This window comes from Palaemon carinicauda, chromosome 22, assembly GCF_036898095.1.
Source record: "Palaemon carinicauda isolate YSFRI2023 chromosome 22, ASM3689809v2, whole genome shotgun sequence".
NCBI classification, from domain to species: Eukaryota; Metazoa; Arthropoda; class Malacostraca; order Decapoda; family Palaemonidae; genus Palaemon; species Palaemon carinicauda.
In genome coordinates, this window is record NC_090746.1 from 21677123 (window position 1) to 21695409 (window position 18287).

General features: G+C 44.2%; 2 protein-coding genes across 5 annotated transcripts in view; one reads left to right on the top strand and one right to left on the bottom strand.

Moving 5' to 3' along the window:
• Positions 1–8812, top strand: part of GC (gamma-glutamyl carboxylase) — a 123307-nt gene extending 114495 nt beyond the window's left edge. For all 3 annotated transcript variants that reach the window (XM_068346040.1, XM_068346039.1, XM_068346038.1), the window contains exons 12-13: positions 7767–7890; positions 7989–8812. In XM_068346040.1, the coding sequence (XP_068202141.1) occupies positions 7767–7890; positions 7989–8740 (876 nt within the window). In that variant the 3' untranslated portion in view covers positions 8741–8812. The remainder of the gene's footprint in view (positions 1–7766; positions 7891–7988) is intronic.
• A 3094-nt stretch (positions 8813–11906) lies between these two features.
• RtcB (RtcB RNA ligase) overlaps positions 11907–18287 on the bottom strand; it is a 266421-nt gene continuing 260040 nt past the window's right edge. For both annotated transcript variants that reach the window (XM_068346064.1, XM_068346063.1), the window contains one exon: positions 11907–12299. In XM_068346064.1, the coding sequence (XP_068202165.1) occupies positions 12072–12299 (228 nt within the window). In that variant the 3' untranslated portion in view covers positions 11907–12071. The remainder of the gene's footprint in view (positions 12300–18287) is intronic.

Consider the following 18287-nt stretch of genomic DNA (forward strand, 5'->3'; position numbering starts at 1 on the left):
AATAGGGCCTCTGACTGTGTTTCCCCAAGTCTTGATGTAATCTAGTGCTGTTGTATTGTCCGAGTGAGTGGCTATGACCTTTTTACCACCAACTTTCCCAAACTCATTACTCTCATTACAGTCATATCCTTTCTTGTGTGTTAAAATGCTGAATGAAAGACAAATCCTGGTTCATTGATAATCGTAGACATGCTTATTTGGAGAAACAGGAGGCTTATCATTTTTGGAAAGATAACATTAGATATCACTTAGAATAGTAGTATTACTCAGATAAGATCTGAAAGTCGCTCATAAACTTTAAGATTCAACTGAAAAGGAATACAATTTGGCCATAAATGAAATTCTTTCTGGTAAAACCCAGGAACATAAATGGTGGGCTACCCTCAAACCTGCACCCTTTGGTATAGATGTAACAGTTCCTCCTCTACTTGAAAACATCTAGTTGGCTGTGTCACTCACTGTCTAAAGGAAAAGACAACCCTTTTGGGTGATGTGTTTCACAGTAAACAGAATAATTAGAAACTCAATCTTTCTCATTCAAGTTTTCCAAAGGGTAAACTAACTACTTTAGCTTTTCTGTCCAGTGAAATTAAAATGCTCTTACTGGATCTTGATGCTCTTGGAGATGGAGATCCAAATGGTATTTTTCCTGTTTTTTTTTTTTCCTTTTCTTTTATCCTTTGCAAGTCAGCAAAAACTTATTTTTGCACTTGTAGGAGACTTAGTAATGTTACCCCATTGGGTAAATGTGTTTTCACTAGCTCAAGCCATGCTGATTACCACCCAATGTCTACAACTCCCACATTATCTAAGGTTTTTGAATGACTTTTGGCTTTCGCAAAGGCCTTGTGGCATGTGAAGCCCTTCTTACAATTCCCAATCCGTTATAGAATTTCTTGATTATGGGCAGGAAGTTTGCATGACTGGCATTGGTTTCAGTGCTCCCTTTGACCATGTTAATCACGAAGCCCTTGTTTTCAAATTTGAAAATATTGGAATAGATGGGTCTTTTCTTAACATTTTCATTGAATTTTATTTAATAGATTGCAGACAGTAGTTGTTGGTGGGCACCATATTATCTATAAAAATTTAATACCTGGTGTTCCACAGGGTAGTGTTACTGACCCATTCAGTCTGTCTCTTCTTCAATTGCACAAAATGGAGCCTCTGCCGTTTATGGGGACAGCCCTTTGACCGGCCGAAAATCGAGGTAAAAAAGTCCGAAATCGGCTCTTTTTTACGGGAATGATTTGTTAAATAATGTAGATTGACGGGACAGTATTAAATTGTAAAACTGAATGTTTCTTGAAATCGAGTAAAAAAAAGTCCGAAATCAGCTCTTTTTACGGGAATGATTACATGACGTGTCCTTAAAAACTACAAACTTAACGAAGGGGTAAATATGTAGATTGACGGGACAGTATTAAATTGTAAAACCAGTATTAAATTGTAAAACCGAAGGTTTCTTAGACTGGGATGACACAGGCTCTATCTATCGGGAAAGTTGGAAACTAAGTAGGAAAATCTGCTCTTTTTCGCGGGAATGATCACGGAATGAAATATTAAATTCACTGGTTTTGTAAATGCTTGTCCCAACAATCTACATACTAGGAACCCTCTGGTCATGGATGTCGGAAATGTGCGAGAAAAATGGACAACTAACCCAAAATTCCCCTCCTAACCTGACCTACAAGCCATGTCCTTACCTTCATCGTGAACTAAACGGGGGGGCTGACGCCCCCCTGCGACCCCCCAAACACTGTTGCTAACATACAAACCCCACAAACCAAACCTAACCAATCCTAGTAGTTCCCAGGTCACTACCCCTACCCGGGGGCAAGCCCCCGGACCCCCTTCGTAAGTCTCTCTCCTACAGAAAAGAAGCTTTGGGCAGCACTCAAAATTATATCTTATCCACATGATCATATTATAGGTTACTCAGGCTTACCTTAAATTTCGTAGTCGCTAAAACCACATCAGGGCCACATCACCTGTTTTACACTTTTTACATGTACCTCTAAAATCCCTTAAGAGGCCTTCTCGAAATAAATAGTGAAAGAATTCGGGGGTAACACGAGTGAAATCACGTAGATATATATATCTGAGGGTCTTAATTGCGTCAATCTGATCAATACGGGAGATAAACTCGAAAATATCACTCACAGAGAAACTATACGGAACAGGTCTATCCATCACGGCGGTTAGAGTTGGAAAGGGTCGACTGTAGGTCAATCTCGGGTCATGGGGGGGATTAAAAATTTGAAATCACGCGGCCCACGAAAGGGTTAGTTCGGTTGCTTTGTTTGACACTGGCTTTATCTGACGAAATATCTTAACTAGATGCTGGATAACCTAACCTTTGTTTGTATATAAAACAAAATAGTATTCGGCATAATTTTGGGACGATTTCGAAAGAAATAACAATCTTAACAAGAGATTAAAATGAAAATTGTTGGAATTAGCGAAAACATACGTACGAACATCGAAAACTGTTCATGCTTGCGCGACCAGCTGATATGCGAATCGAGCGCCGCCAAACGGGTGTTATTATAATCAGGCAGGAAACAATGATTGCGGGAAATTTTACGACCGAGTAAGTTGGCCGTGGCTTCAGCGTACGACGCATTGTAACGGCCTTTTTCTAACATAACATTTCATGATAAATATCCCAGCAGTATCAAATGTCACTAAACATGACGTGTCCTTAAAAACTACATACTTAACTAAGGGGTAAATATGTAGATTGACGGGACAGTATTAATTTGTAAAACCGAACGTTTCTTAGACTGGGATGACACGGGCTCTCTCTATCGGGAAAGTTGGAAACTAAGCAGGAGCTACCCGTGACTTGCGTACGGACCATGCTGAACTTAGAAAATATTGCCGTGGTAAAGGTAAATTGTGTTATTAGTCAAAACGATAAATTAACATCATATTATGGTATGTTAGAAAATTGTAAAGAACATCAACCCCATAATGAAATACGATTTGGCTAGTAATAAGAAAGATATCCCTGTCCCCATAAACGGCAGACACCCCCACAAAATAATTGGCTTATTGGGAAAGTCATAATTTTTGTGAATCAATCTAATTTGTTCATTCTGTCTTGTTTCGAGTAATATTCTCCTGTCTGGTCTTCAGGTACGGAATCTCATCTTAATTTGTTTGACAGGATCTTGCAGTCTTAAATTTCTTATTCCTGATCTGGCACCATCATTCAGTTAGTCATGCATGTTGCATAATATATTTCCTAATTCTGACCAACCTTTGCATTCAGATCTTCTTAGACAGTAGCATCCTGTTTGTAATACTAGGTATGCAGTTGATCCTAATAGTCATGCCTTCTCCATCATATGGTTTGATACTACACAGTATTCTTTAAGTTTTATTTCAGTTGTGACCAAGCTGTGGTATGATCTTTCTTAATCAGGTAGTTGATTCAATGGCACTTCAAAAGTTCAAGCTTGCTGCAAATGTTTTTATGTTGAACAGGCTGGCATAAATCTCTTTTTATAGTTTATATATGAAAGATCTATTTTAATGTTGTTACTGTTCTTAAAATATTTTAATTGTCTATTACTTATTTCCTTTCCTCACAGGGCAATTTTTCCCTGTTGGAGCCATTGGTCTATAGCATCCTGCTTTTCCAACTATGGTTGTAGCTTAGCTAGTAACAATAATAAAAATAATTACTGTTAATACTATATATGCATGATATGTAACCTAGAGAAAAAGCTTCTTGCATAAGCAGATGATGCTACTCTTATCATCAATTCTGTCTCCTGAATGTTGACCTAGGGTTGCTGAATCCCTTAATAGAGTTCTAGCTAAAATTAGTTCAAGGTGCAAGTTATGGGTATGAAGTTAAACACCAAGAAAACTCAAAGTATGATTGTAAGTAGGTCAAGAACAGTAGCGCCTCAATATCCAGAGCTCTGCATTGACAATGTTTAACTATCTACAGCTCATTTAAAATTGTATGTGCAATTCTTGTTTGCAAATTTACTTTTTAGAAACAGGTTTGGTCTGTTTCTTCTTCAGTTGTACAAAAAATTGTCTTTATGAGAAAGTCTTTTAAGATTTCAGTCTATCCTAAGCAAATGTTTCAACTCTTTTATTCTAGCTTAGTTCCGAGTATTATTCTCCTGTCAGGTTTTCAGCTGCTGACTGTCATCTTAATTTGTTGACAAGAAACTTAGTCTATTAAATTCCTTATTCCTGATCTAGATCTGATCTCTGGTACCATCATTCAGTTAACTTGTGATGCATGTTACATAATATCTTTCATAATTCAGATCATCCGTTGCATTCAGATCTTCCCAGACTGTGCCATCTTGTTATGCTATTAATTCAAATAGCTTTGCCTTCTCCATCATAAGGCACTATACTATACAGTATTCTAGAAGTTTTATTCCAACTGTTACAAGATTGTTGAATAATCTTCATAATCAGGTGGTTGAAAAAGTAGAACACCAGAAGTTCAAGATTTTTTCAAATTCTGCTCTGTTGAACAGGTTGACATAAGTTTTGTTTTACAATTTATATATGTCTGATCCATTTCAATGTAGTTACTGATCTTTAGATATTTATTATTTTATTCCTCACTGGGCTACTTTACCTGTTGCAGCCCTTGGGTTCATAGGATTCTGCTTTCCCAATCAGGGTTGTAGCTTAGCTAGTGATAATAATGACAATAATAATGTTTCAGACAATTAATATGAAGATCTTTCTCTTCCTTAATCCATGCTTCCAAGAGAAGTCTATCTTCTAGGGTCACTTCTTAAATAAAAAGGAGGGTAACTAATAAGCTCATTTATTAGCCTTCTCCATTACCAACTCTACCTTTCCTTCAACTGACTAAGATCACAGCCCATAATACCACCCTCTCCAATATAGAGCATGCCATCTTAGCATCTTCTTTCTTCATTTTATGCAGATACCTTTTGAACATTTTATTTAAGGACTATAAAATGAAAATCTAAGTCTTCATATTTCTTGGACTGAGGAACCTGGCCTTGCAGCAGTATTCCCACTTTCACTTTCTCTGTGATCACCTTCTTGGGAAAGACAAAGTAATAGATCCCACCATAAGGGATCGTCACAGCAGTCAGATCTTTGGTGGCCATCATCTTTCCACTCACCACTGATAGACCTAACTCCTTGGTGCTTGCCATCTGTTATTGTATGGAAAGTTGTACACACGGATCTCCACATACTACAACTTTGCTAATCGTGGCTTTGCTGCTCGCCACTTCTTATAACGCAGGATTCTCCCTAATAACGGTTGCCTGGCCCTCCCTAAACTGCAACTTCAGAGAATGCTGAAAGGATGTGGCAGCCTCAGGGCGAGGAATTAAACTAGGCGCAAATCAGGCTTGTTGACCGTATGGCAGGCATGAGAGAGTCTAGTTCCTGACAGGTTGACATAAGTCTCTTCGTAGTATACTGTATATATGTCACATCTCTTTTAACATTGTTACTGATCTAAAATATATTACAATTCAATATTCACTACTTTCCCTACTAGGGTGTAGCTTAGCTAGTAATAATGAATAATAATAGGGAGACCCTTGATTTTTCCATTTAAATAAGGTGGTCAAGGTGGTCAAAGCTGTTATTTTCAAAGGAAGAAAAAAAAAAAGAGCTTTGGTTAGATTCATTAAAATGAAATCACCTTAGCCATAACCTCACAATTTAACCTTGCATCATAATGGGAACAAGGTGACAATGTACCCCATAAGTAGGCTACCAAAATAGCCCGGAAGCATTTCCAATCAGCATACTACAGTGATTCATACATACATATACCAAGGCACTTCCTCCAATTTTGGTGGGTAGCCGACATCAACCAATGAAACAAAAAAGGGACCTCTCCTCTCTACATTCCTCCCAGCCTGACAAGGGACTCAACCGAGTTCGGCTGGTACTGCTAGGGTGCCACAGCCCACCCTCCCCCGTTATCCACCATAGGTGAAGCTTCATAACGCTGAATCCCCTACTGCTGCTACCTCCGCGGTCATCTAAGGCACCGGAGGAAGCAGCAGGGCCTACCGGAACTGCGTCACAATCGCTCGCCATTCATTCCTACTTCTAGCACACTCTCTTGCCTCTCTCACATCTATCCTCCTATCACCCAGAGCTTTCTTCACCCATCCATCCACCCAAACCTTGGCCTTCCTCTTGTACTTCTCCCATCAACTCATGCATTCATCACCTTCTTTAGCAGACAGCCATTTTCCATTCTCTCAACATGGCCAAACCACCTCAACACATTCATATCCACTCTAGCTGCTAACTCATTTCTTACACCCATTCTCACCCTCACTACTTCAATCCTAACCCTATTTACTCGAGATACAACAGCCATACTCCTTAGACACTTCATCTCAAACACATTCAATTTGTCTCCGTCACTTTAATTCCCCACAACGCCATACCATACATCACAGTTGGTACAATCACTTTCTCGTACAGAACTCTCTTTAAATTCATGCCCAACCCTTTATTTTTTACTACTCCCTTAACTGCCGCCAACACTGCATCCTTCATTCACTCTCTGACGTACATCTGCTTCCACTCCACCATTTGCTGCAACAACAGACCCCAAGTATTTAAACTGATCTACCTCTTCAAGTAACTCTCCATTCAACATGAGATTCAGCCTCGCACCACCTTCCCTTCTTGTACATCTCATAACCTTACTCTTCACCCACATTAACTCTCAACTTCCTTCTCTCACACACCATTCCAAATTCTGTCATTAATCGGCCAAGCTTCTCTTCCGCGTCTGCAACCAGTACTGTATCATCCGCAAACAACAACTGATTTACCTCCCATTCATGGTCATTCTCGTCTACCAGTTTCAATCTTCGTCCAAGTACTCGAGCATTTACCTCTCTCACCACTCCATCAACATACAAGTTAAACAACCACGGCAACATCACACATCCCTGTTTCAGCCCCACTCTCACCGGAAACCAATCACTCACTTCATTTCCTATCCTAACACATGCTTTACTACCTTTGTAGAAACTTTTCACTGCTTGCAACAACCTTCCACCAACTCCATATAACCTCATCACATTCCACATTGCTTCCCTATCAACTCTTATCATACGCTTTCTCCAGATCCATAAACGCAACATACACCTTTTGCTAAATATTTCTCACATATCTGCCTAACTGTAAAAATCTGATTCATACAACCCCTACCTCTTCTAAAACCACCCTGTACTTCTAAGATTGCATTCTCTGTTTTATCTTTAATCCTGTTAATCAGTACTCTACCATACACTTTTCTAACTACACTCAACAAACTAATACCCCTTGAATTACAACACTCATGCACATATCCCTTACCCTTATAAAGTGGTATAATACATGCACAAACCCAATCTACTGGTTCCATTGACAACACAAAACACACATTAAACAATCTCACCAAATATTCAAGTACAGTCCCACCCCCTTCCTTCAACATCTCAGCTCTCACACCATCCATACCAGATGCTTTTCCTACTCTCGTTTCATCTAGTGATAAGTGTTATATGTAGCTCCCAACCTTTTCCGTAGTGTAATTCTCATAAGAAAAATTTTGCATAGCATAGAAAAAATACCTATGGAATGCTACAGCAAAACCCCATGTACTATATTGAGATGATTAAAAACTCCTATTTTTATTTTAAAAGAAAAATATTCAAGAATCTGTCTATATTGTATATGTTTTATCTCATCAGCAAAAAATAAAAAAATTCTTTTTCTTCCAGACACAGTGGGTGCTACCTATTCTGTCAGAACTCAATACATGGAGGAATCGCTTACGTGAACTGCATAAATTACACCAAGAAATATCATTGGGTGCTGACACTATCTTCATTGCTGATTTTCCAGGTATATTTTTTCTTAACACATTAAAGTTCCCTTAAATTATGATTAAAATTATGAATTAACCAAGATAATTAAAAATCCTCTCATATCTTTTCCTACAGGAATGACACTTGAAAACTACCTTAGCAAGGAATTGAAAAATACATCTCTTGAAGTTCTTCAGGGTAAAATAAGTGTGTTCATGTTAATTCCTCGAGAGACTTGTGAAAGGCTACACCTTGAATTATTATCCAAGGATGAAAAGATGAAGAATACCATAAGAGAGGACAATGCAGATCTTATTAAAGTTCTAGAGACCAATAAGACAAACCTCAAAACATTTAAACCAAAAAAACTAAATGAGGTATGCAATATTACACTCGGGAGAGGACAGAAGATCACCCTTCCATCGGAGTCTCTACTTAAATTTAAAACTATTTCAAATGAAACGTCAATTCTCATGTTCACCTTCATTAATGCAACTCTTGAGAAAGGTATGAATGAAACAAAAAATAATTCTGATTCCTCCTCAGTAAACAAAAGTGCCAATGACAAAGATGAAAGTAAACCAAATGAAAGTGGTATTACAGAAATATCAAGATCATGTCAGAGGGACACACCATGGTTCTTAAACCCTGGGCTGATCTACTCCAAACTAAAATCAACAAACTGGAAGAACAAAGAAACCATAAAAGTCAAGGGAAAAGCTTCTGATCAGCAGACAGTGTCACATGACATTACATCTGATGTTCCCACATGGAAAGACTTCAAGAACTTCTTTATATGGAAGAGCAAAGTCTTTGCTAGAAGTGGAAGACTTTTAATAAAAGCTTTAAAATCCATCTTAACAGGAGGAACCATTAATATTGTTTGAAAGCTTTCTTTTCCCACAGTTGAGTTGGAACATAATATTTTTTTTTTTTTTTTTAGTATTTTAGAAAAAATTTTCTAATAAAATGTCAATAGCATCATCCTCCGTTGAGCTGTCTTGGCATTCAAACCCCCATTGAAATGGGGAAGCTTTTGATGTTTCCTATATTAAAGACCTCATTAATTTACTGCATATATTGTTCAACATTAATAGCCATATTAAATAAATTCTGAAAAGGCTAGTGTCATCACTTTTTGGCCCTTACCTTTTCCTTCTTTGAATTCTGGTATCCAGCACTTCTAAGTTACTTCATAATGCAGTTGAAGCATTTGATAATACAAAGTAAAAGGATATAAAAAAGTGGCACATACTCATAGTTATCAGAATTTAGTGTGAAGTGATTTAAAAGAAAACGGATTTTGAGCGAAGCGAAAAATCTATTTTTGGGTGAGATAGCTATGTCGTCCTGATGGAAGGTTCATATAAGTAGCTTCCAAGGGATATTTGAACTACAGCAATATTCCCAGAGAATTTACCATTAGGTCTCCAGAATTCTAACTCCTGGCGTGAATATCCTTAAAATTTCTCTTAAGGATATCGCATAAATCAGGGGACGTATATCTTGATACGACACATAGCAATCTTCACCCCGAATAGCGTTTTCGCCTCGAGGGGAAGTGGCAAATTAGAACGGGAGCCGTTATCAAGGTTACCCTTCCTCCCATACTACTATTGAGTATCTAGATGGCGGTTATTCCTAGTAGCATTGAGCATGGTGCTACAGATATAGTAGTTTCGGGAGGGATCCTGCCAAGGCTTTTCCTGTAGAAGAGGAGGGCGGGTCCATCAGGACGACATGGCTATCTCACCCAAAAATAGATTTTTCACTTCGCTCAAAATCCGTTTTTTGGGCTCAAGCCATGTCGTCCTGATGGAAGTTTACCAGAGAATTACTAGAAAGTACTGTATTTGTGGATTTTCATAGGTGCCTTAACCTTGGGACAATTTTTCTATGGTCATCTGAACCATTGAGACAAATGACGTTACTATTATCCGTCATTACCACTAATCATAGACAATGTTAGTGCTTCCTGCCCCCTGCAGGGAAGAGTCATACTAGACAGTAGAAAAGGGGCCTCAAGGTTAGCATATATTGTATGAACAAACATAAGTATCCACCAGATATACAAACGGTCTCACGGTTTGTATATATTGTCAGAACAATATAAGTGTCAACTATATCCATTGTTTGTAAGCATACAATGATATGAAGTTTACTTAACTAAATAAGTAAGAGAACTCTGGCATATTTAATGTGCAAATTGCAGGGCGAAATAGGACGCAATTACATTCTAATAGACATTTTTTTAATAAATGACTAAATGGAAAAACGAGTGTAACGAATGAAACATGTTAAAGGAATTATACGTGCAACGTATACAGAAATTATTTTTCCTCTCTGAAAGGGAAGAAATGATGAGTGCCATCCTAGGCGGCAGAAGAATATCTATTCTCACGCCTAGGGTCTGCCGAATTGGTGTTATGAGGGCGGCAGGATTGCCGCCGCCTTTCAACACCGGAGAAACATCATTTCAGTGTCGGCGCCGTCCTAGGCGGCAGAAGAATGTCTATTCTTCAGCCTAGGGTCTGCCAACACGGGACTAGTCTTCTAGACAGCAGGGGAAAAGGTGGCGGCATCATACTACCACTTCAGGTGCGGCCTAGGGAGGCTTACCCTCCTATGCCGGCGGCCAAGCCGGCAGGGGAGTGACTACTCACCCTGTAGCTCTGCCGCTGGCAGAAAGACTGAATACTCTGAGATTCTGTCGAAAACCAAAGCCGGGTTCTCGCCGGCAAAGATGGGAGACAGAAAAACCCTAGCCTAGTCAAGCCAGAGTGAACTACTCTATGACAAGACCAGAAAGGGTTGCCGCCTACGGCGGCACTCAGAGGGAAGGAGGGATTACACTTAAATCTCCACAGGAGACAAGTATCGAGTTATATAATTCTAGTTGTGTACTATCTCTCATTGAATCAATAAAACGATACACGAGGGTAAACGGGGATAATGTCTGAAAGTATACTACATCGCCTAGGCAAGATGAGATCTCGATTACCTAAATCGCCGAAACTCTTAACGTATACGATCGACTAAAGGAAGAGGAAATTTTGCATAAAAAAAATATCTTTACTAGTATAATTGTGCCTAAATAGCTTTCATAATTTATTAATGCTATTACAACCGGGCATTGTTCAGCTAACTAAATAACACATGTATAATGAACGATAGCGCCCATGGCGCCTCCGGTGACAGGCCTAGCTCCTAACACAATAAATTACTCTTATTTCACAGTGGAGCAGGAACTAAAAAATTATACACTGTAAAGAATCCATACTCAACTTTCCAGAGGTGAAAGAAGCTGGAGATTACATAATAATCCTCACAAAATCGATCAAAAAGGTTAGATCAACAAGGACCACCACCGCGCAAATTTGCTACAAAAATAGAAATAACCGCCATCTAGAAGATACTCAATAGTAGTATGGGAGGAAGGGTAACCTTGATAACGGCTCCCCTTCTAATTTGCCACTTCCCCCTCGAGGCGAAAACGCTAATCGGGGTGAAGATTGCTGTGTGTCGTATCAAGATGTACGTCCCCTGATTTATGCGATATCCTTAAGAGAAATTTTAAGGATATCCGTGCCGGGAGTTAGAATTCTGGAGACCTAAAGGTAAATTCTCTGGGAATATCACTGTAGTTTAAATATCCCTTGGAAGCTACTTATAGGAACCTTCCATCAGGACAACATGGCTTGAGCCCAAAAATAATGCTTTGTTTGATATGTGAACTAGTATAACTAAGAATCTTATGTGATAGGTATTTTAAAAATAAAACTCATAGGAAAGTTTTATACCATAGATCATAAAAACTGTCACAACAATGCTATCACTATTATTTTATGTCTCTCTTAAATTTGTACCTGTCTAGGAACAAAGATCTGTTTTCTGAAAATCTCACCAGTACAGTATCATTATTTATCCATAATATAATTTTACAAAAATCTTTGAATATATTCAGATTTAATAACTGAATACATATGTTTCTAACCTTCAGCATCATAATTAAATTATCCTAAACTACTAGGTCATACCAAAAATAAATTAAAAAGTAATACAGTCCTTTATTCAGCAAAAGTAAAGGTGTCTCACAGGAAATACATATATTACCTATTCACTTTAGCATCATCAAGGATTTCAAAATATTTGAAAATTAGCATATATCGATAACTTAATATGAAAATTCACCGATTCTTACCTAAATCTAGACAAAACTTAGCCTTTAATTACTGCAATAGGTCGTAATTTAATACATTTTTTGCTAATGCCAGCAGCATGACAGGTATCCACAACATCAGTAACATTCTTGTAAGATTCTGGAGCCTCTTCCATGACTAGCTTAGGCGATGCTACTCTGATGCTAATGCCCATTTCTTCCAACTTGTTTAGAACTTCTGAATAATCTAGATTTCTGCGAGACTTAGCCCGGGAGAGAGCACGACCCTGTTCAGAGAAAGAGTTTTATTAGAATTACCTGTTTTCCCAGCAAATATTTTCAATCAATTAACATTTCGTAACCATCCACACATTTTAACTACAAATATGACAAATTCGTAGATAATTTGTATTTTTCCTAACGATACAAACCTAGCTATTTACATGGGGTGATTACTTCGGCGCAGCCAATGACGAGCCATAAAGTTTTAACGAGGGTTTCCTACCCCACCACTAGTTAGCGGGGGGGGTAGGGAGGGGTAGCTAGCTACCCCTCCCCCTCACACACTGGAGAATACTCCACTTTACTTAGAGGTAGGACTTATCTTGGGGGACAGGGCTGACGGGCACATAACTGTAAATGGCTAGGTTTGTATCGTTAGGAAAAATACAAATTATCTACGAATTTGTCATTTGTTCCGTAACTGAATACAAACCACGCTATTTACATGGGGTGACTTAACCCTTAGGAAGGGTGGTAAGTCCTGGCCATACTGGCTTTGGCTAGCCCGGGGATTCCATATTCGAGTGATCAAGTACTCGGACAATAGGGAATCCCTGCTCCTCGCTGGCGGTTGTGAAACTGCCGCGGCCTACATAAGGTGTGTGCGAAGGTGAAAAGTGACTTGTCCCAGGCAGTTGCCCTGGAGTCCGTCAAAAGGAAATCCAGGCTAGGACTCTCCCAATACCACCTCGTCAGGGTATGGGGACATGACAGTATTACATATAATACTAGGAACACAAGGGAGCATGGTCTACCTGCAGTGGTTTGAGGTCAGCTGTGCAGAGAACCCAGGATGCTGCTTTCTCCGTGGGAGGAGAGGATGAAGAAAAGAATAAGGGCCAGACAGATCTTTTCATTCATGCAGACTAACACCAGGTAAAAATGCCCTCAACCTTCTGCTACTTGTCCATCAAGGAGCCTGAGGTTTAGACCAGCTGTTGTGAAGCCACCACAGGGCCGATAGAACGTATCAAGCCTCCTGTGGGTCATGTCTTGCAGGTAAGGGGCTGAGAAGAAGGTCTGAGGCTTCAACATCCCCGCTTGCAGGACTTGCGTCACTGAACGATGCTCCATGAAGTCACTGAACGATGCTCCATGAAGGGCAGGGACGTATCTAGGCCCCAGACGTCATGGGCTCTAGGGCGATGCGACGGAGAAGGGTCAGGATTCAAGGCAGGGTGTAGCATCCTGCAAATCCAGCCAGAGATGGTACTCCTGGAGACCCTTCTCCTCGTTACCCAGGATCCACGAACGAGTCTTGGACCTGGAGACGAACTGCAGCTGTTCTCTGAAGACACCAGCTCGGACTCCCTACCGGCAAGGTAGGAGATGGTCTGAGTCATCTGCTACAGGACGGAGACTCGAGCCCTGGAAGGAGTCGAAGCGGGTCCGGCACTCCCGGATTCCGAGTCTCGGCAACAAACCTCAGGGACGAACCTGAAGTTGTCTCCCCCTAACCCCCTGAATGAGCGAAGTCGTAAGAGAGACCATGTGACTCGCTTGGCTGAAAATAGGCTAGCAGGAACACTGTCAACTCAGAAAGGTGGTGGTCTGGGGACTAGGTAGTGGTTCGTCAGGGGGTCTCTTTAGAGACTCTAGGACTCTAACCACGTCCCAAGGAGGAGGTCTCACATTCGACAGAGGGCAGGAGAGGACAAGGCTTCGCATGCGAAGGAGGAGTTCCAGCGGGGGGAGAAATGTTTGTTCCTAGAGCCAGGAGGCAAGCATTAAGGCTGAGGGATAGCCTTTCACAGTTGAAACTGAAAGGCACACCTATCCCGCAATCCCACTAGGGGCTCCGCTATTGCTGGAAGCAGCAACGTGTGGAGGGATGCACTCTCACCGACACCGGTTACAGAAACTGGCCCTATCGCCTGGGAGACTACTTGCGGAAGACTTGCGCAGGTGTCCAGGCCTCCTTTTCGCCACTTGTTGCGAAAATCCTCTCTCTTTGAGGAGGTGCTGGATAGACTCCCGGCGGGAAGAGGAGCAAGCTACGGAGGCAACACATCGATGGTGTCCCACCGTTGCTGGAAGGCCTCCTACCAGAGGGCCTTGGGATCCGAGACCGGGGAGCAATACAGCGGGAGCTTGCAGCTCAGTGCTGTAGCGAACCTGTCCACCGAGGGAGCCCCACTGAGGCAGGACCTGTAGGCTACTTGAGGATCCAAAGACCACTGCTCAGACTGTCGGCGAGCCCATTCCTTTGCCTGGAATCAAGCGAGCTGCCAAGAGGACCGAGGGGGACTCGGACCATCCCGGTATCTCTACCGCAGGATGGGATGGTTGTACTGAAAAGTGCCTCCTTGTCTGGGCCAGAAAACCATCACTGTGGTGTTGTTGATCCTCATAACCACAGAGTAGTCCGCCATGCTAGGTGGAGCTACTGAAGAGCCAGGAACACGGTTTCCGTCTCTAGTAGGACTAGAGAAGTTCTTCCTGGTTCTGACCCCCGGCCTGAGGAGCCGTGGATCAGAACGTGGGCCCCCCCCCCCTTTTCTTTGACGCGTCCAAAAACAGCATCAAGTTAGGGGGAAGGACGAGAAGGACCACTCCCTCTTGTAGGCCCTCGTCAGCTTCCCAACCCTATGGGTTCGTCTGTACCGGTTGTCCCCTAGGGGTCTCGGCGTCTGGGGAGACGTGCCCCCGACTCCCCGAGTCGCCACTGAAGAGAACTCAACCTGGGGCGACTGTGGGAACCAGACGGGCCAGGGAGGAAAGACGTAACAACCTTAGGTTGGAGGGTCTTCTCGTATGAGGAAAGGTCTCGCGACCTTCCTCTGCCTTGGTACCCTGGCGTCTGAAGGGAAGGCTACGGGAGATAGGAGCCTAAGAGCAGGCTCGGTATACCAGACTCTGAGAGGGCTGCGGGGAGGACTCCTCGAGGACCACCATGATCTTTTAGAACTTGGTAAGGTCCGAGGAGCTTGTCCCGATGACGAAGAAGGGAAGCCTTCAAGTCTGCCAGGTTCGGCAAGCCACCCAGGAACGGAGTGGCCGGATGCCGATGCTGAGCGCCCGTGAAGAGATCCGAGAGGAAGTATCGGAGAACTGTTGAGGTGCTGTGGAGAGGCCGAAGCACAGCCCTTGAACTGGTATACCCACCTTCCAGGCAGACTCCAAAGTACTTCCTTGAAGATGGGTGAACCAGGACCGGAAGTACGAGTCCTACCGGACCAGTGTACTGTACCCATGAAGACTTGTGGTCTCACCGCAAAGCTGACCGCGTCTGCCGTCGCTATGCTGAACGGAGACTGTTTGACAACCCTGTACAGAGTCGAGAAGGGAAGGAGGCGACTACGGAGGCCTCGAAACCCGTTGGCCACCTCTTGGAGGGGGCGCCTCTCCGACATGGACTGGACTTCCGCCCGGAGGACCCGTCCCCTCTCCGATCCCTACCCAGGGAGGAGGGAGGGGCTCGAAACCAACCGGAACTGTTGAAGGAGACAAGCTCGGAGAGCTGGCCCTTGGCCTAGTCTCTGGCGCTCTCCATTCCCTGAGACCAGGGCAAGCTGCACTGGCGTAAGGAAGTCCTTGGGTGAGTAGAACTCGGTCCAGGACCGAATCCTTCCCTTACCAAAGAGGAATCTGTGAATCTGGGATCCCCTTGAGGTTTCTCCTGAGGGCCAGAACCTGCCAGAACTCAAGTTCTGACCCCTGGAGCTCCTACTCCTGATGGACTGGCAGCAAGGTCTCCTATCCCCGGAGGCTCTTCCTAGGGAGACTCGTAGACATGCCCCAAGGGTCCAACTGGATCCTGTCTGATCCTTGCGGAAGACAGGGCCTCAGGATCCCTCCTAGGAGGAAAACAGGACCCCAGCGATGAAGGATGTAAGGCTTCGCCCCCTCCGCACGATAGGACCCTCAGGACGAGGCGGGGATTCTCCCTATGGAGTGAAGGGGGAGAGGACCGGGTCTTCTCCGCAGGGGAGGGGAGGTGGAGTCTGAGGAGGGCTCATCGCCTGCGTAAGGACTCGCGAAGGGACAGGATAGTCCTTGGGGAAGATACCATGCCAGGGATTCCTCTCACCCCCTTCAGGGGGAGAGGAAGCTGCTACCGATTAGTGACCCCAGTCAGAAGGCACAGGCTCATCGCCTTTTTGAGCGCTCTGACGACGGCATCCCACCAGGGATGCCGACCAATCCTCGCGCTGACAGGGAGTCCCTCTGGAGGGAAGAGGATCGTTCGATCCTCTGGGGGAGATGACACATGAGGGTTTGCCAGTAGAGAAACTGCAATGAAGGGAAAAGAAGAGACCTTTGACCTGTCCGGAAACCTCCCCCCCTCCCCCCCTCCGGAGAGGGCGCTGCTCTGTGCTGCAGGGGAGGGAAATGCGGAGGTGGCCTGACCGTCATAAGCCCTGATGTAAACAGGGCGCGGTCGCGTCGGAGAACGGTGAGCCGATCACGCTGACGATCGCGTGAAAAGCACCGATCTGGGTAGCGCGTGAATAAAGCATGCGTAGCAGAATAACCGCGCCCGCATGACCGCGTGAGCGTGGGCGTATCGGCGACCGCGTGAACGATCCCCGCGCGTATGAAGATCGCTGGCGCTTGCGCATGAAAGATCGTGGGCGAGGGAAACCATCCCACGCACGAACGATCTCGGCGAAAAAAGATCGCCGGTGCTAGCGCCGCCGGCGATTGCATGTGGGGAACCATCCCACGCGCGGAAGAATAACGCTGAAGAAACGCTGACGATCTTCGGTGCTTATGCGAGTACGAAGATCGTTGGCGCTAGCGCGAGAGAAAGAACCGTAGGAGACAGTGCGCGGGGACCCATAGTGCCCGCGTGCGAATGATCTCCAACTATGTATGATGATCGTCGGTGATTCGCGCGAACCTGGACGATCTTCGACGCTCACGCGTAAGCGACGATTGTCGGAGCTCGCGCGCGAGAGAAGATAGTCGGAGATCACGAGCGGGAACCTCAGTGCCCGCGCGCGGACGATCTATGACGATCGTGAGCGGGAAACCACGCACGGACGATCCGTGCGATGATTGCGTGAGCCTCAATGGTCGCGCGCGGGAAACTATCCCGCGAACGGAACGATCTTCGGCGCTCACGTGTACTGTGAAGATCGTCGGCGTTCGCGCGCCTAGCGCCGAATCCGAAGATCGCCGGCTAACGGCCGTCGATGATCACGTGTGGAGAACCGAACACGGACAGCCTCGTTGTCACGCACGGGAAACCATCCCGCGCACAGACCGATCCTCGGCGCTTACGCACACTAAGAAGATCGTCAGCGCTTGAGCGCCTAGCGCTGGATCCGAAGATCGCCGGCAAACGACCGTTGCCGGGTTGACGATCGCGAGCGGAAGGGCCTTGAAGGTCGTGCGTGGGCGATCATCAACGCTTACGCGTTAGCGTGAACAGAAAATAGTCGGCTAACGATCGTGCGTCCGTCGACGATCGCGAGATCGCGCGCGGGCGATCATCAATGCTTACGCGTTAGCGTGAACAGAAGATCGTCGGCTAACGATCGTCGACGATCGCGCGTCCCTCGACGATCGCGAGATCGCGCGCAGGCGATCATCAACGCTTACGCGTTAGCGCGAGCAGAAGATCGTCGGCTAAATCGTCGATCTCGCGGGAAATAATCCCGCACGTGGGCGGTCTTCAGCGCTCGTGAGTGAAGATCGTAGGTTCCTGCACAACAGAAGATCGTCGGAAATGGTTGAAGGATCGCTAACTCGTAGATCAGGAACTGGGATGTGTCCCTAAAAGGGAGAGCATCCCCTGAAGAGGACCAGAAGGTCTACTTCAGTGCCGACGATCAACTGAGGTACTGCTAAATACTCCGAGGAGTGGTCTCTGTGAGGTACTTTTCCCGCGAACGGGAGAGGTGGCCTTCGTAGAAGAGACTTAGAGACACCGAAGGCTGAACTGCTGGTGAGCGCCAGTGCGCTATCTCAGGAACCCCAACGATGTGCGCAAATGCGCAGGGAACGTTGGTAGCAGCCTAACTGAATACTGGAACAGGGTGTCTCTA